Source organism: Coturnix japonica, chromosome 3, assembly GCF_054131305.1.
Source record: "Coturnix japonica strain WE chromosome 3, WE-NBRP24, whole genome shotgun sequence".
NCBI lineage: Eukaryota > Metazoa > Chordata > Aves > Galliformes > Phasianidae > Coturnix > Coturnix japonica.
This window is the reverse complement of record NC_140665.1, coordinates 35,737,200-35,756,863: the sequence shown is the minus strand read 5'-3', so window position 1 is coordinate 35,756,863 and position 19,664 is coordinate 35,737,200. Positions and strand designations below refer to the sequence as shown.

Sequence of the window (19,664 nt, the reverse complement as noted above, 5' to 3'; positions counted from 1 at the left end):
TGAGAGGCAAGAATACTGGAAGCCTTTAAATTGACTGTTAAAATGGAACTAACCTATTGTTTGAAGTTATATTCCTATTTAATTAGATTTCTTATAAGATAACTCAAAGAAACAGATGAAATAAAATCAAACAGCTTTGTCGGTGCTTAAACCAGTTGTATTCCAGAAAAGGGTGAATATTGAGAAATTAGTGACGCTTACTTCTCTTTTAATCTTCAAGGGAGCTGATTCTAGAATTTTTTTCATTGACTTAATGTAGATCAAGATTGACCTGATACTTAGAGTGGAAAAAAAGTCACATACAGACAATTTCTTTTTAAAATAATTAAATAACTTTATGAAAAGTATAACGATCAGAGTTGAAGCATCATGTCTCTAAGCAGAGTTTTTACTTGGATGTCAATACTGTTTAAAAAATAGGAAGGTATAAATTATTGCCTTAGCACCTGTTGGAGCTGAGCTATGCTACACTGAGGTTTAGAGGAAGAAAAGATGTCCACAGGGCTGCTCAAACCGCTATGCTGATAGACAGGTAGCATGATTGCTGTGTGGGTGGTACTGTAGCTTTCACAAAAGGCTTTTCAGTGCAATTACAGTCTCTTTCCCATGGATGTTGTTAAGCAATGCATCACCTTTGGAACTAGGAGAGAATTTGAAGAAAAGGTGCAGAGTAACACCTTGCTCATCACTGGTTCAGGTTTTGATTTAACAACATGTTGAGGTATTCCTAAAAAAGCTACGACTTATGAGTCATAAAACTGACTGACTTCTCCATTGACATATGTTTATAAAGGTTAAGGGAGGAGGAAGGGAAACATAGAACTATTTTTGTATATGACATCAAACTCCTTTTTATATTATGCATTCGTAAGGCTTAGATTTTCTTCCAGAAATGTTGACTTAAAAATAGTAAAGTCAAGTAGAAATGTAGAAATCGCTAAGTTAACTGAGTTGCTTTGGCAGACTTGATGTACACACTAGAAGTTAAGTTTAGTAGTCAGAAGGTTTTAGACCATTTTCAGACTGTTATTTAGAGGGTAGTATTATTTGCTGGCTTGGAAAATCTTCAGATCATGCCCATATCGCTACTTACTGGAAGGAAAAGAAGACAAGATTTTTATTCAGACTCTTGACTTAGTTTTGTGGGGAACTCAACTTTCCCAAAGTTATCTGTCAAGATGTTGAATGTTTAATTAAACCATTGGGCTTATTCCTGGGGTTATGGAGAGAGTCTGCTGCAAGGGGCGATTCACATAAGACAAAAATAAATATTTACGTAGTATCAGAATCTCTCCTAAGGATTTCTGAGGTCGTAGAGAAATCAAACATAGGGAATTTGCTGAAGGAAAAGGTATAGTGTTTTTAAGAATTAAGGCAGTTATTCTTTTTGTAGCACTGGAGGGCTGTAATTCCTCCTGAAGTGAATTCACTCAGAAGTTACCCTTATTGACCCATTTTCTGTGAGAGAAAAAAACAAACAACCTAGCACACACAAGTTCTGTTGGGTATTCTGTATTGGCATCTCATTATACTAATGCATGACTGCTATTTGAGCTCGGCCTTGGGGGTTTTAACTCCAGCTTTGACATTTTTGTACTGAATCTAGAAAAATAGCTGCACTTTATATCTCATTTTCTGTAATGTCAGCAAGATGCGTAATTTCTGTAATTTCACTGTTAGTTTGTAATAAATCAGGATCTTCCTTGTCTCATGAACCCATGAAAATGATCATGGCATTTCTGTTCGTACAGTCTTTATTAAGTAATTTAAAATCTTATCCCAGTGAGAGCCCTTGGTTGGGCTGAATGCATGCTAATATTGTGTTGCCTTCCAGAGGCAGCCATCATGAGGTAGTGCTGCTGAAGATCTTAATTGTCTCAATACATCTTTGTGTGCTTTAATGCCTCTAAATTAATAATGCAATTTAATACCGTTATTAAGTCTTGAATTGCATTACTTCGGCAGAAACATAAAGCTAATGTGATTGTGTACCATAGGGGTGGAAGCACCTGTGTTTTTAAAGGCTCGTCCCCCCACATTGCAGTTTTTTAGTCCAGTTTAGCAGGTTCACAAAATATTTTGCTCAAACACTTCTGGGGGCCACTGAAGACCTTATATGTAACTTATGATTCACAACGAAAGACCAAAAGTCACAATTACACGATGTCTTAGGAACACGATATGAGAAATAAAGGTCGTTGCCAATAGGTTGAGTGACTATGGAAGCAATAAATATGTTAAACAAAAGATATTTGTTGATAATACACTGTAACCCAGATTGCGGGGAAAATGCAATAATAAACAGAATTATAATCAGTAGTCTTTGCTGATCTGTCCTGGGGATTTTCCTTCTTACTTTCAAGTTTGGTTATTGTTTTGTACAGAACTTACATTATTGCATGAAACTTAAAAACTAGATACTTGAAATTTTAATATTTCTGCCAGCATTGGTTCACATCACTTTCTGATTGATCTAGTGTGGCAAGAAAAAAAAAATCTAAATCATCTTCAGCTGTATAATATACAAAACAAACGAACAAACAAAAAAGTGACAGCATAATTTCCTTTGCTCCTGAAAGCATCACCATGAAAACTGTATATGTGGAACGAACAGGATTGTTATGCTCTATGGCACATCACTTCTGCTCTGAGTGTTGAATATGATTATGTACAAACAATACTACCACTGTTTGATTTAAGCTGAAATAGAGAAAGAAGTATATGCAGGTTAAGTGCATGGTTACCTCAGCTTGAAAATACTGCTGGGGTTACTGTTGAAGGAAATATATGTTTCTACTTTTTTTTTTCTAAATGATAGCACTGCCATTACTAAAATGATGTGTAAAATTGTGGAATAGCAAAGTGGTGTTGCAACATAGGAGTGATTATCATGCATCAACCAGAAGTGCCTGCTCTTGTGCTATTGCCTGTTAAAGTCAAAGCCTACATCTAGTGTGCATAGCTTCTGGTCCTATCTTGTTATAGATCATTCTGTTCCCTCCATAGGTAGTGTGTGTATAGATCTCATCAGAGTTAAATCTCATGTAACACCAGATGAGTTTATATACTTGTGGAGTCTTTTACAGTATTTCGCTCATATTAATTCACCTGGGTAAACATATATTGTATTACTGACCTGAACAGCAATCAATTACTAGTTTTTTTCGTTGTTGTTGTTGTTTTCCTTTTTTCTTTTCCCAAATTCAGATTTAACAAATAAATATGTATTACCTGAGCAGAATAGTTAAGACATAAGAGGAAGACTACTGACTTGCTTCCTCTGGATTGTTTTCTGGTTTTAATAAAGTGTTGTCATTGGGATGCCGTAGTATGCTTTGTAATTTTGTGAGGCTGTTGTGTTGGTTAAATTCTGAAATTAATTACAGAACATTAAAGTATGCAAGGGTTTAAAGTTAGGATTGTTGTCTTTATAAAATGTCAGTATATCTCAAGTTAGTGTACAACAATGTATTTGCTATATCATATATTCTATCAGAGCGTATAGAATCCCTTACAGGTGGGATATTATACAGGAGTAGTGTTGTATGTACAACGTATTCTTTCTGTGTGGGTTAAGTTACATTCCGATGGTCTTGACTGCTGGAGTTTTAAAAATGAAGAAAGAATCCTAACTTCTCACTTTAAACAAACATTGTTCTTCCTGTCGATTGCAATTTTCACACTGTCAGAGGTAGTAACACTGCTGTGTTCTTAGCAGCAATTGCAAAGCAAGACAGTATTCTGCAGAGCAAACTGTGTGTAGATAATACGTGCCCCCTAGAGGTCGGCAGGCATCAAAACATTCCTCGTTTTGCCCCTACCCTCAAACTTGCATAAATCGTGAAGGCTGGACGGGCTTCTAGAGCAAGGGGAAGCTGGCAGCAGGGAAAGAGCTCATAGCTTTGAGTCCATATTTACAACACTAGTAAAACCTCATAGAGCCTGACAATTATGTTCTTCATGTTCTCCTTTTTTTCTCTTTATCATGTGTCCATGTTTCTGTGACGTTAATGTGTGTGTTTCAGAAGCTGACCTAGCTGTTGACATACACACCTACGTTAGCCTAATTGTTACCTAAGTTAGCTGTGTTATCCACTAATCATTCTGCAGCTATAATTTCCTGCAAGGTACTTTGTAAAATATAGTGGGGATAGGTAGCTTGTTTATTAATTTGTTCTGGTAAGAGAACAGTTATTTTAAAGACATTCCTTAATTCCCTCAGAGTTATTCCTTATGTTTCTATGGAAATTCCTTTGTTGTGGTTTGTGCCCATTTCCATGTCCTGTCACTGGACATTGCCAAAAAGAGCCTGGCTTCATCCAGTTGATTACCATACCTTATATATTTATTGATATTGATAAGATTCCCTCTCAGTCTTTTCTTTTCCAGGGTGAACAGTTTCAGGTCTGTCAACTTTTACTCATGAGGAAGTTGCTCCAGGCATTTAATAATCTTTGAATGGCAATACACAGCCTTCTGGTGTGTCAGCCACTCCTCCCAGCTTTGTATCATCAGCAAACTTGCTGAATCTATGTTCTGTCCCTTCATCCAGATCATTGATGAAGGTGTTGAACAAGACCAGACTCTTCACCAACCCATCGGAACACCACTAGCTACAGGCCTCCAGCTAAATTCTGTTCTGTTCACAACCCTTTCAAGTTGTTAATAGGGAAAAGTAATTGCTGAACTGTTTTTTCCAATACTGATTTTCTGTATGCTAATCCACTGCCAAACTTACCATACAACTTTCGATTCAGCTGCATAGAAAAGCTATAGTACAAGTGATCTACAGTAGAGACGTTGGCAAATTTTCAGACATGAGTAAAGGCATGTTAAGGTACCAAGGCTTACCGATGACTTGCTCTCAGCCAGGGCTTGGAGCATAGCATGTCCTTACAGTGTCTGTTTCTCCCCATTTGTATTCACCAGCACTGGTGCCTGTGTAGCTGTTCACTGTGGCGTCCAGGAAAATCTCTGGCAGTAAATTGCATTTTTAACCATGAGAAATTTTAGTTAGAAGTCAAAATCAACACCTTCACCTCCATTGTTGTGTGTTATATTACTTGATGCTGTAATCTGTAACTGATATGTAACTGTGTTTGTACTGGAACTTATGCCAGCTTTATAAAAAGAAGTGCACTCTGAGACCCTGAGCAATCAACCTGTTCCTTTGGATGCTGGCATCAAAGAGTAGTGACTGTCAAATCACCTAGAATAGCCTTTCCTGAATAGTGGGAGGATAAAAATAAAACCTGTTTGTGTTAAAAACCAATTCGTTATGAGGGGCTGTGGCCAGGCTGTTGGAGCGAGCTGTGTCTAACACAGGGCAGCCTCACCTTACAGAGGCTCTGCAGCAGGTGCAGAAGTTAATCTGAGACACATCAGCTGCTTTTATTTCTTCAGCCCCTAAAAAATATTTAGTGAAACTGAAATGCAAGCAGGTGCAGCTTTTTTTTAACAACTGCAGTTCTTCAGTGTGGAAGGAGCTGAAAATTTAATATTTCTCAAAATTTTTCTTTGCTTTATATGTTTGAATACAAAAGCTCCCTTGCAGACAGTGTCTGAGTTAATTTTGGAGATTATTTAAGGTTATATATGTATGCTATTAACTGTCTTTTGATGTACAAGAGTGAATTTTGATAGGTAAGTGTGGGAGGTGATTGCACCGCATGCCATCAGCTAATCTCTTTTCCGCACTTATAAACATTTTCACTAACCCCATCATTTCTTGTCAGAAGTTTTATTGAGACAATTGTTAGATAATTTTGTGTATATTTTATACAAAATTGAGTTTTGAAAGGAGTTAGTGATCACAGAGTCTTTCCCTCTATTATGAAGCAGGCATAGGTATGAAAGAGCAGCTTTCAGCCCACTTCCTGCCTGGGTAGCTGATGAGCAGGCAGCTCCTTTCCCGTGAGAGGCTTACTGACCTTCCAGTGCCAGGGAATCCCACCTTTGTTACCCATGGTTCACTCAGCAGCCTTCCATGGTCATCCTGTATTCCAGTACAGTGCTGTACTGTGCTCTCAAATTGAACACATCAGACATTTCTGTACTTAAGTCACATCCAAATGTTTTCTCAAGTATTGACATTTTTAATGTTGCATGAGAGTTTAGTTTCTTCTTCTTAGGTTAATAAGTGTCACTGGCTATGTAGGAGAGGGAAACATCTCAATTTCAGTGATAGGTGGAGAAAAGGCTATTAGTTGGGGAGTAATGAATATCTTAAAATCTTTGAATAGCTGCTACACATGCACCTTTGTGTAGAAGAAACAGAGCAGTATGTTTACCCAGGACATATTTTTTGAGTAAGACTGTCTTCCATTAGAAAGGGTATATGTTTTTACATGGATATATATGTGTAAAAATGTCTCTGTGTGTGTGTGTGTGTATATACGTGTGTGTGTAAGCACATATGTAGGGGAGCTAAAGCTGACTCAAAATGGTGGAATGGATCAGAATATTTATAAACTAAAGACTTAATGAAAAGGTCAGTTGTAATGATTGTGGATACAATTTATGATCATGTAGGCAACAATTTATGATGGTGAAAAGTGGGCACTGAAAATGGAATTAATCAAGCCAGGTTTAGATGTGCTGTGTAATATGCAGAGGACATTAGGTACTTATAGAGCTTACCTGATCCTAGGGCTCTGTTGAAGGGTCTGGTCTTTAGATAAGACAATTATTTCTGCATTAGCATCACAGAATCTTTGCACCACAGAGTACTGAACAGCCTTTTAGATGTAGAGGTATCTAAGGGTGAAACCATGCCCTAGACTGTTAACTCTGTATGAAATTACAAACTTCCTGGTTTGTCCTGTTTAGCCATGATTATCTGATAGTGTGTATAAAATTATACATGAAATTTAAAAATCCTTTTAAAAGAAAAAAACAATCTTTGTTTTCTTAAAAAACAGAGGTGCTGGAGGCCAGCTATCAGTAAGCACCAGTGGGAATCAAAATCTAAGAGATTATAAATGCTTCTCAGATTTTAAAAAGCTTTGGTGATTATATATCAGATACATAGAAAATACAAGTAATAAAGATTAGTTAAACTGAAGTACTCTTCTAAGTAGTAATTTTTACTGGCTTTTTCTTTCCTAACTTCTTGTGCTACTAATTATTTTCAGACACTCTTGTGCACTTACTAGGTACTTTGTAAGTGAAGTATACCAAGTCGAGCACTTTCAGGCTCAAGTCAAAATTCTTATAGACTTTTGCCATGTACTAGATGGGCATCAAATTAGCAGCTTGCATGGGAAAACAAGCATTATTTGTTATGAAGTCAGTACATGAAAATTCTCTTTTTGTTAACTGATTATTTTCCTTAAGGTGAAAAGGAAACTCTAAAAATGTGAAAATAAACAACAACAAACAGTTCCCAGTAGGAAATTCTATGCTAAACTAGGTGCAGTGTTTTTGTAGCTCTATTATTACAGAGTTGTTTTCCAAGTTTATAAAAATTGCACTTTCAGTATCTTAACATACAATTTTAATCTTGTCCAGAGTGATTATAACATATATCTAATTAGATCCAGTGGAAAAAGTGCAAAGCAGAAATACTTTCAGCTTTTAGACTTTTCTATACCTGAAGCTCAAGAATCAAAAGAATTTCTGGCCTTTAAAGTCCATTGAAAATAGAAGCTGCAGGGCAGATACTGTATTATGCTTTTTTTTTTTTTTCTTTTCCTTATGTTGTAAAGTCATCAAAATTATATCCATAAAACTAATGAAGTGCCTTGTATCTGTGTAGGCATTTTACCTTATTTTTTTAACAAAATTGCTCATAGTTCAGTTAAAAAAACATAAAACAGATCTCCTTTATCTCATGACGATTTCATGTGAAATTCATTCCTCATTATGTACATAGTTTTATGAATCTGTGAAATCTGTTTCTGCCAGTGAGAAACCTACTCCACGATGTGCTTCTGTATAAATACAGGAATTCAATTTCATAATTCAGAGTCAATGTATGTCAATTCATTTTATCAAGTAAACATAGCAGAAATTACTGTATCCACAGTTCTTTGACATTTCTCTCAAGTGAGGTTTTATCAAAATTAAATTAAAAGCAAAAGGCTTTGAAGGTGCACTTCTTGTTTTATATAGTGTTTCTCATGAATATAGGGAAGCAATCAAAGAGTACGATCTTCAGTTCTGGAACTGGAATACAGAGAGCCCACCTGGGTAGACAGCATCATCTTTTAAGCTCTCATAGTCACAGATGTATTCATAATACTAGAAAACTCAGACGCCTCTTCTTCATAATTGCCCCAGTGCATGAATCCTAACTCAAGTTTCTTAGTTGTACTGCCTCCCAAACCACACCCAAGTACTGGTAACAATCTAATTGCCAATGCTTAGAAGCACCCGTTAAATGGAATTTCTATTATAGACTTCACATAGTGGCTGTTGTTCGCTTTGGTATGTCCAGTGCTGATGAGAAGGGTGTAAGTGTTTTGTTTTTCTTTTCTTTGGACAAGTCTTCCAGAAAGATGAACAGAGGGCTAATGAACTATGTCAGCATAAAAGAAAAAGTGCCACTGGTGACCATAGGTGTAGATGTGTTTCCTTGTGCTACAGTTAGTTCCTTTGCTTATTCTGCTGGGAGCAGTGACACAAACAAGTAGCAGCTTGGAACAGAAATAACTAGTTGCTTAAGGAGGTGTATTTGGGATTAGTCAGCCAAATTTTGAATTCAGCAAATAGGGCATCAAAAGCGTGCTCCTGCAAAAGGGTTTGCCTCACTGATGTATACGGGTTCCTTCCAGCTAAAAATTGAATAGTACTGTTTGTGAGACAGTTAATGGATGTTCCCCCTTTTGAGCTGTCTTTCTGCTTCCTTTCCAAATACAGTGTTTGTTATTTCCAGAGGGAACAGACATCCTCTGGGAGAGTGTTTTATATGAAGAGAGAGAGACCTTCTTGATCAGTGGTGTACAGAGCTGTGTTAATGTCATCTTTTGTGAGCAAAACTAAATGCCTATTTTCATCTGTTTTGAAGATGAATTGCAAAGTGATCTTGTTTGTTAGTAACTTCATTCTTATAATTGCTCTTGTTTTTTTATTGAAAAAAAAAAAAAAAAAAGACATCCAGTATAACCAGTACACACTCTCTCTGGTCTTCTGCCTGTTTTGTAACACCTGGAAGTGAAACCTATTGACTTGCTGGTGGGGCTGAAACACTGAGCAATCACGTGGAGCAACTGCAGATTCAGAATCACTCTTCTGTGTTTAAGCAATTCAGAGGGGTTTTGAAGCCTTCAACTGCAACAGCATGTAATAAATGGGATAATGGGAGCACATGTTCCCACTTGGTATTAATTATATCTAGTTAATTGAAACACAGTAGTTAGTGGCTAATCCTTCTCCTTCACTTCAGGAATTTACTTTTTTTTTTTTTTTCTTTTTTTTTTTTTTGTGTGTGGAGGAAAATGTGTTTTATAAGTCTTAATTATTGCTACATAGGTCACTGAAAGTAATGTCTCCTATTTACTTCCGTGGAAACTACAACAAATACAAAGAGCACAATAACACAGTTTGATACAGCAAACGGTGACAAAATGCTGTTTTTCAACAGTCACCACTATAAGCTATGCTTTCATCAACACAAACCTACCTGCCACACCTGTAAAAATTCATACCAGTGGAGGTGACCAGCTGGAACAGGCTGCCCAGAGAGGTTGTGGATGCCCCATCCTTGGAGGTGTTCAAGGTCAGGTTGGATGGGGCCCTGGGCAACCTGATCTAGTAAATCTGGAAGTTTGCTGGCCGTGCCAGGCAGTGGGATTGGAACTTCATGATTATTGAGGTCCCTTCCAACCCAGGTCATTCTGTGATTCTGTGATTTGAAAAAACATCTGAAAACATTATGATTATACATAGCCCCTTGAATAGCTCTGTGACTAACTAAAGTTGTCATTACTATCTTATTTCCAGATCTATGTATTATGTGGATCCTTGAGTTGTTCTTACTATTTTCAGCTTACTCTCTCTAAAAAATTTATATATATATATATACATATATATATATATATGTATATATATATATATATATAAGAAAAATGGTATTTAACCATAGAAACCATTAACAGTTTTTTGTTGTCTTGATCCAGACAAGTACATTCAGCTTACATGATTGTGTCATTACTTTGCATTTGGAATCTATTCTTTTAATTCCTCCTCTCTCTTCTGTTTTGTTCACAGCCTACATGCTGACACACTACCAGTTGTGTTTCCAAAAGAGGAGTTCACAGACTACGCAGTGCCTGATCATACAGCCGCTTTGATGTTCCTCCCTGGACCATGTAGGTAAAAGAAACACATCTACAAAATATCTTTCCATGTAGTAAGCATATTGACAAACAGATGATTTTTTTTTTTTTTTTTAATAATAATGCTCACTTTGTCAGCTTGGGTTCTTCTGGAGTTTATAGACCACAAAATCATTGAATAAGGCTTTCCAATTTTATGATTTGTTTTATTATGAATAGACATGCAGCTGTAGACCATCATATATCAGTAAGTGCTTCGTCTCTATGCCACACGTACTGGAAGTTACTTTGCATGCTATGAATGCTGCAATGACTGTCATTCACATAGGTGTATCTGAGCTAATAGTAGCTGCAGTGATGCAAATTCTGGCGTAGGCACAAAGCTCTGTAGAGAAACTAAATAAATTCTCAAGCAGTTGGCAAACTTTGAGCTTGTTATTACAACTGCATGACTAGCGGAATAAAAGCTAGGCAGAAGAGGTTTACAGGAATGAACCTCCAGGCCTGTCTTAAAAAGAATAGGACAATATGTTTTTGGCAAGTAGGAGAAAGATGCTTTCAGATTATTTCTGCTATTCATCTTGAGCTTCTGCAGAAAGCATCATTTTTTCTATGGATTTCAGATAAAACAAAAAATGTAGCCCATAATTCAATCTTGCTGTAGGAAAGAGTAATTTCCTGGAAAGTGTGTTTTCTCTTCAGTTTTGACATGCTCCATGAGCTTAGGTTCTCTGAAGTAATTTCCCCTGTAAAAATTAACTTAGGCAAAGAACTAGATATTTCCTGATAAATTGCTAACATTTATTAGCACTTGCCTGATTTCTTCACTGCATGTTTCACTGTTTTGTGATTCTGTTGTAGTGGTATTTAAAATTGTTTACATTAATTATGAATTTGTAGGCTGCAACATTCGTATCTGTCACATTTGGTGCTTTTTCACATTTGTTACATTTCTGTAAAACTTCCACACTGCTTTGTACTTCGTTCTTTTTTTGTAGAAATAAAACATAGTTATATAACAGTGATTTAGATGGTCTGTATTTACACTTGTAGGCACACTCCTTACATGGAAGATTGCTCTTCCCACATACTCACTTGAGGGACTGGTGCTGATAGTTTATTGTGCTTTTTGCTGGAGTGTGCTGAGATTTCAGTCAGTCAGTTCTACTTGTCTAAAGAAACCTTCTAACCAAGTCATTTTCAGGAAGTCATTTACATAGCATGCTGGTTGAATCTTTATAGCTTTGATACTTTGTTGCTATAGCAACAAGCACCTCAGGTACATCCTGAATCAAGGTGAACCTTTAATTTCATATTCTGAAGTTAGTACATAGTATCTTGAACAACATTACACAGTTGACCATACTTGATTATATTTGTTTTTGCCTTTTGTGTTGTGTTGGCCATTCTACAGCTTTAGTTAGATGGTTGTTTTTTGTTTATTTTTTTTTCCCCACAGATTTTGAGTATGGTAAAGATTTGTTGCTTCTTATTTTTAGGTTAGTCTCTATGAATAAGACCCTGAAAACAAATATGTTTTCTGTTTAAGTAGTTAAATTGAAATGGTCAGTATTTGTAAGTGAGTTGCTAGCTCTAGGTGGAAAATAAATCTATGTTTTTTGGTCAGAGTATCCAAAATCTTCCATGGCTCATAGCTAAGGGGTTGGGAAGAAGCCCCATTCAGTATGGTGGAGAGGAGACTGACTCTGCTGCAAATTTTATCTTTTGGTTTCAGAGGCATGATTGCCATTCAACAAGCATTGTTTCATTTGATACTGGAACTGAGAGTACTCCAAAAGGACTGGAATTAACTATCTTTAGTCATAGCCTAAAAGAAAAGCAAAAAAGAAAATAGTTCATATCATTCATTTCTACAAATGTTGTTATAGTGTGCATCTCTCTCCCCTTGTAAGCATGTTTGTTGATTATGACAGTGGGATAACAGTGAGCATATAATAAAGTGTTAAAGCACCAATCCAGTCTATATCAACATAGCCTTTTTTTTCCATGCCACTAATTTAACAATAATGAAAACCATTCATGCAAATATATCTAATGGATTGCTTTATGTTTATGCTGTTGTGCCACCTCTTAGGGAGTTATATGTGAAGAAATAATCAAATAATATGCTTTACCACCCACAAGTGTGCAATGCTTTAAACAGAGTTTGTCAGTTCATCAGAACATGTTATATTATTTGAGAGGAGCAGCATTGTTTTGCTTAGCAAAGGTACATTAGCTCTGCTGTTTGGGCTGTCAGAAGCATAAAATCTTACCTTGAATGCAAAGGTAATGTGGCATGCATTTGTCATTTAACACAAGTGATGCTTGTGCTTTAGGAGCATTTAGCATGTCTGCAGAGTTTGTGGTACAAACTGGCTCAAAGTTTAAGAAAATTGTGTTATCTTTCAAGTCTAAACTATATCATGACAGTTCTAGGATGAGCCAGAGAAAATGTCTTGTATTCTTGTATTTTTACTTACTTGCTTAGTTTTAGAAATTGATAATAGGTTAGAAGAAAAAAAAATAAGTTTGACAAAAGGGAATAACCAATTCAAAGAGTATGTAATTTGTGAATGCACTTGTCACAAGTTCATGCTGTAAGCAGTTGTATGATCAGCCAGATCTTTCAGTGCTTACTTGCTTAGTTCCTGCTTAAACAATCCCCCTTGAAGTGACTTGGGTTGACATTATTTCAAGGGAGGCATTACAGTTGAAACCATTGTGTATCTGTGGCTCTTGTGTTGAGTTAATGAGTCATTCATGAGGCACTGAATGCTATAATGGTTTAAAAGTTGATAAATGTCAGAAATCAATTTTCCAAAGACAAATTCCTTTTTGTCTCTAGTTCTTTAACAAAGTGTAAGTAATAGCTCTTGATGGCAAGGGGAGAACATAGACTAGTGTTCATAGTGTTCAGCTCATTCATTCATCTTTGCTTATTTATTTTGAAATAGAGTAGTTGAATTCTTTGGAGTAAAAAAGGTAACACAAACTGATCATTTGTAATATGCAACCTGAGAGAAATCGTCCATTTTGTACTAGGATTAGATTTGCTACTTAAATGTATGATGGAAATATTTGGATATTTAAACTTAAGTGAACAAAATATATTTGCTCTAAAATGTAAATCCCTCTAGACTGCAGTGTAAACAATTATTTCATTACATGCACTAAAAAACTCAAGTGGAGTGGTTATGTCTGAGTTCTATTCAGACTTTTTTTTTTTTTTTTTTGGAGGGAGACTGTTAGTTTTCACAATTACACAATTCTATTTCCTCTGGCAATAACAAAAAAGCATATATATATATATTGGCTTTTCTAGTCACGTACTTCACCAGAATGGTCATGCCTAACTTGTAAGGGCTGACTAGTTTGCAGCTATAGGTGGTATGTGAGATACAGAATTCAAGACGAGCATGATTTCCATAACCACTTCAAAGGAAATACATTATAAATAAAATACATTTCTCTAGGGGTTTACAAAACCATTCTGTTTATAATTTAAATTACATTAGGCTAAGTAAAATAGTACAGTGAAATCCTCAAGGGATTTAAGTTTGAACATTGCATTACTTCCATTAACTGGAAGTATTTTACTATCTCTCAAAAGTTTATTTTTCATTGAATATATATATATATGTATGTATGTGTATATGTATAATTAAAAGTATTGTCCTAATAACAGGACTAATTAGTTAATGTTCTGTGTTCCTAGTCTTTCTGTGCAGTTGATTGAAATAGCTTTATTTGCTTACCACCCTTCATTTCTCACTACTTCATTTCTGGTGACCATCTGAGTATCTTTGTATGACAGATAACTACCACTATTTGGCAGATTTTCTACTTCTAAGTGAACTCAGACTGACAGTGAGTTTCTTGACTAACCTGTAGTTCTGATTCACAACCGGAAGGCATTAGACTTTCTTTTGTTAGAATATTTTAGTCTACTCATTCAAACCACACAGCTTGTTTCTCCCAGGTTATTCACAGAGGTAATCGTTACACAGGAACTGGAACATGAGGGAATCTGTTTGTCTCCCTACTTTAAAAAAGTAATTCAGATACAGAGAGAATATTATATACACATGTGCATATATATGTGCATGTGTGTATTTTGTGTATGTATGTAGAAATATGATTTGCTGTTATACATAAAGTTTCCTTTCTTCTCTTACTAGAAACTTGTGCCTATTCGTTTTCATACAGGATTTTAATATGGTAGTCCACTTTAAAGCATTTGAAGATAGTATGACTTTCAAGAGGGGATGATTGGATCGGTACTAGGAAGGTTTTAGAGTACCTCAGAGAACTACTTAATTCTAAGAGCGATTTATTCTCTCTTCCTTTTTCACCCTGTGGCAAGACATCCAGATGGAACTGGATCAGGTTATCATTTGGAACAGCAAGGAAGACAAGACAGAAAATAAGCAGTGCCAGACTCCTCTGATATTCACAGCTTTTCAATATCGTTATCTGTGGAGTTGATCTAAGCATATATAAGCTTACAGAAGCTGACAGGGCTTATATAGTAGAAGCAAAGCAGTCCCATAAGGGAGACATTCCCATTTTAGAGTCATTTTTAAAACAGCTGCTAATCACCATTTAAAGCTTAAAACAAGCTCTGCATTTCATATCAATTAATTTTAAGTGGTTTATTTTTAATGGGAAAATAAATCTTTCCAACTAAGTATTAACAATATTAATTTTTTATTTTTATTTTTTAAGAAGCGATACACAATATTTCCTCTAATTAATGAAATGTTTTATTTTTTTAAGGAGTACTTTTAGAGGGCAATACTAATTCAGCTAATGCTGGATTGAATAAAAACTTACTTACCTGGAGGTTTCATGTTAGATTGAGCCAGTTTTGCAGGAAGGGAGATAATAGGAAATATCAAAGTTTAGACATATTTTCTGTTGACTCAGAACCTAACATTGCTAAGAGATATGTAAGAAGATTTAGGTCTAAAGAAATTATTTATTAGGGAATTTTTAAAAGATTTTTATTAGGGATGAAATAAGTTTACAGATTCATTGTATGTACATAGAAATCATTTATATTTCCAACGTGTAAATTTGTTTTGTTTTTTTTCAGTATAATATTTCTGCACATCAAAAATAACTTTTGTTCCTAGTGTTACGCAGACACTGCATGATTGTGGAGGTAAGAAACTCTGTTTCAAATTTACTATGGTGTTTCCAATAGAAATCAGATTTTCCTGTATTTTTAACTTTCTCCAACCGTATGCAAAAGTTGTTATTTTGCAAGTAGCTTATACTATGATTATGCCAGACTTGTTCCTTTGTTTTCCATCCCTTGTCATTAATTTTACAGATTATATTGTAAGGTTTAGTTATTCTCTATTTTGAAGCAGAGAACATTTGAGGAAAGGAAATAATTCAAACATAGAAACTGCATTCATACTTCTTTTTTTTGTACTTTTTCTGCCTTTTTCCGTTTTAGACAGTAAATGAACAAGTGATTAGAAAACACAGCTTTATCTTCAGTTCTAGGGCATGCTGTATTAGCAGTGCATGAAAGCTGGAGGGTTCACAGTCAGCACTGAGCAAGATGGTCATTGCTGATTTGCTCAGTGCTGGGTGAATTAGTAAGGTTATGGTTTCATGCCAGTACATATCTCCTGAAAAATGCTTGCATTTTATTAGGATGGTTTTGCAGAGCTGATTTGACCAAATAAGGTGCTGAGGGCCAATGCCCTAAGATATAGCAACTCTCCAAATGCTACAGTCTCAAGGTCAGCCCCTGTATTGATTTTAAATGTAACTTAATGCAGTAGTTTGTGTGTGATCAAAAAAAAAAAAAAAAAAAGCATTCATTCAATGCATTTTAAAATCTCTCCTTGTTTAGTGAATTTGGAGTAAGTGACTTTGATGGAAGCTCATTGTTTCTGGCTAGAACAAGTAGGTTCTAGTTTATCCTTACACAATGTGCTGATACTCTGGTATGAGAGAAGATTTAGAGGCATGTTTGCTATAGCTTGTAGTGACTGTACTAGGGAGTACTTAAAATTTATTGTAGGAATTAAGAAGAAATTAATAGCATGTGTGTACATTTTCCTATGAAAGACACTCCATCCCTTACAATTATTGCTATATTATGTTATTAACAGAGAAACAATACTGACAAAATGAGGATTGGCACTTATGAATTTATGTCTTAGATGTAAAATGAATGATTTACTACAATTCTTCAGTTTCAAAATTCTCTAAATTTAATTAAATGATTAATTAATTTAAAACTATTCTTTCTAAGTGGAGTGAAAGGTATTTGAAAAAACAGCATGTAGTAATTTATATATCTGTAGTAGTTTACATATCTCTGGTTGGAATGTTAAGCAGAGGTTGAAAAAATGTCATCAAGAAATTTATAGGCATTGCTGATCGCAAACTTGAAGAATTGGGCCAGCAACTAGATTAATTATCTTTTATGGAATCTTTGTGTTGGAATTATCTAAAAGCAAACTTTGTTGTTTATTTTAAAAAGAACTTGGATAAACAGTGAAAAAAAAAAAAAATAGTCACAGCAAGTTGAGGTTAGAAAACTTTGCTTAAAAAAGCTTTAGCTTAAGCAACATTTAGCTTTGCTATGCCAGAAACTTATGTTGACACCAGATGTGGTCTGAAGTTCAGATATGTGGTCAGAGAAGGATATTATTTGATGTCTACTGAGCACTGATACTCCCAGCACTTTGGCATGGGATGATGAGGGTGAGGAAGCAGGACTGGCAGCATGGGGCTAGGTCCCTTCCCTCTCCTTCTCCAACTTTTCCCATAAATTGCTTTTCCCATAAATTTTTGCTTATTTTCATTCAGTTTATATAGAAGGGTAGGAGGAGGAAGGCATACTGCATAGCCTAAGTTTTGGCTCTGCCAAGGACAAGAACAGAATTTCAAAACCCAGGGTTACCCAGCGCACCTCAGTTCTAAGTGATTCAAAGTGTGCAGAGCAGCCTGGGAGGTGGGCAGGCATCCACTGGTGTACCAGCTTCCCAATATCCCTGGCCTCAGCTGGCAAGTCAACTCTTCCAGAATATGCTAGAATATGAAGAAAACGCTTTTCATGTGTATATTTTCAGGAAAAGGTTTTCTTACATCATGCAGGGCAAGGCTGGAGAGAGATTAATGTTGTGGACAGAAGAACCTGTCATGCTAAATAATTAAAGAATATTTTAGTAGCATTATATTATAGTTAAAAAAAAAAAAAGAAAGTTAAAACAAATTTTTTAAATGTCACACATATATCATATATATAAATATATAAAAAATATATAAACACATTATATAATATATTACCTATATTATATATTATAACATAATATTTATGGATGTCTGTATATATCTATATAGAATGATAGATAAGGGCATCAATCTGTGTATATATAAATGTCAGAGACATGTCATATATACAATATACAATATATATAATTACATATATAAAATAAAATATATTATGAAAGATATATATTGTATCAATCTATATGTAAAAATGTCAAATATATATGTTATATTTATATGACCGAAGGATATCTGAGACCAGGGTACTGCAGAGCTTTGATAGGGAAGTTGTATAACCCAGAACAAAGCTCTTGGTAGCATGGCAACTAGGACTCAGTAACGTAAATGCCCTCTGCTCATAGTTGTAACCTGAAGTCAGACAAAACATTCTCTAGATTTATTTCAGTTTGTCTCTGCGCTCACTTTTTAGCATTTCCTCATAGATTTTTTCCACTACTATCTGTAGGATCTGGTGGTTAGGGTCTCAAGTTCTTGTATGTACTCATTGAACACTTCCTATGTAACCTCTAGATGACTGAGCTGCAAGCAACGCAGCTTGCAAGAGAAGACTTTTCAGGCTGATTTCTGATTTTCAGGTGAGCTTCGGTCATGCCTCCCATACAACTTTCCCTAAGATTATTATAGCAGTTGTGTGGCTTCACAGAGGAATTTGAACAGCTAGAGGCTCTGATGGTCTGAAAAACACTACCCAAGGAAAATGCCTCTTTGATGAGCTTAATTTCTACTTACTGTACACTATATACATTCTTAGCAATTTCTTTTCCTTCAAATAGCAGCCAATTGCGACTACTACTGACCATTATCTTTACTCTGCTTCTTGGGGACTATTTGGATTATGTACCTAAACATCAGCTGGCATTGAAAAAGATTTAAGATAAACAGTTTTTCTTACAAGTCTTTTCTGGTGGAGAAAACTTAGAAATCTCAGGACTACCAAATTATTTCCCCTTTTTCTATTTAGTCTCATAGCTTTATATTTGACATTAGCAGACGTTCTGTTGCCAATTTTTTAATTATCTGTAATTGTTGAAGACAATGGGGATAGTTCTCACAGAAGACAGTTTGGGATGAAACATACAAAATATCTACAAAAAGTATAAAGACATATCATTTGATGTCACTGTATGCTTATATTAAATGCATAGCACACATACAATTATGATTACTTCTAGTAGGTTTTAGCAGTTTGAGCTCTAAAAAAGTAATTTCAGGGTCAATAGTAGTCATAACTATTACTTTGCTCAGATTATTTCCCAGTAAACATAGAGAACCGTTGGAAAGAGACAATAATTATTGGGGTATTCGTTGAAGTTTCTTCATCTTTCTAAAGGCAGTTTAAAATTTTATTAGTTTGAGTGAGGTTTTTTAGCTATAGCAATTTAAAAAAAAGAAGACAGGTTGAAGAAAGGCCTGAATTCTTTTGGGGTATGATTTATGCAAATACTGCCTGTGGAGCAGGACAGTAGAACAGCAGTGTCTATCACTTATGCTATCATAATGTCCATCACTTATGTTAACATTGAAAATCAAATGAGTAAAGCTTCAAAATATTCATGAGAAAGAAGCTGGTGAACTGCTTTAATATATATAATATATATATATATCTTCAAAAGAGAATTTAAAGTTTTTAGGATTTCTTAAAAAAATAAAATGAGGAGGAAACAACACTTAAAGAAGACAGGACTTCATCTGTAAAAAATCCAGTGGAGGACTTCTATATACTGTGCTACACATAATTTTATCTTCTGATGAAAGGGTGAGGTGAAACTTCCAAAATTCAAGCTTGTGCTTCAAGGAAGCTTAGGTTTTTCTATGTTAGTGATTGTATCTCAAGGCTATTTTCTCTGGCTATAAATCCCTTTTAAGAATTGTATATAAACTGACTGTATCTCAGTGTGGGAGTGAGGAGTGTCCTTTTGTCAACACTGGAACCAAGAGTGTTGTGAGTCGGGTATTTGAGAAGAATACAATTGCTTGTTGGCTGCTTTGTTCTTAGTCCTTTTTCTTTTAGAATACTTGCCTCAGAAATAATCTTACAGCTTTGAAATTTTACTTCAGTTTGCAGTG

General features: G+C 35.3%; 1 protein-coding gene across 10 annotated transcripts in view; it reads left to right on the top strand.

The window, feature by feature from the left end:
• The window catches only part of CHRM3 (cholinergic receptor muscarinic 3), a 252,239-nt gene that overhangs the window by 122,292 nt on the left and 110,283 nt on the right, over nucleotides 1-19,664 (top strand). For 2 of the 10 annotated variants that reach the window (XM_085541290.1, XM_085541293.1), the window contains 2 exons: nucleotides 10,210-10,310; nucleotides 15,376-15,444. Coding sequence is in view for 2 of the 10 variants with exons in the window: in XM_015857818.3 (XP_015713304.1) it covers nucleotides 10,210-10,314 (105 nt within the window). In the remaining 8 variants the exon portion in view is untranslated. Of the gene's footprint in view, nucleotides 1-10,209; nucleotides 10,315-15,375; nucleotides 15,445-19,664 lie in introns of those variants that run through there. The other 8 variants (XM_015857820.2, XM_085541294.1, XM_085541292.1 and 5 more) reach the window with 5 other exon arrangements.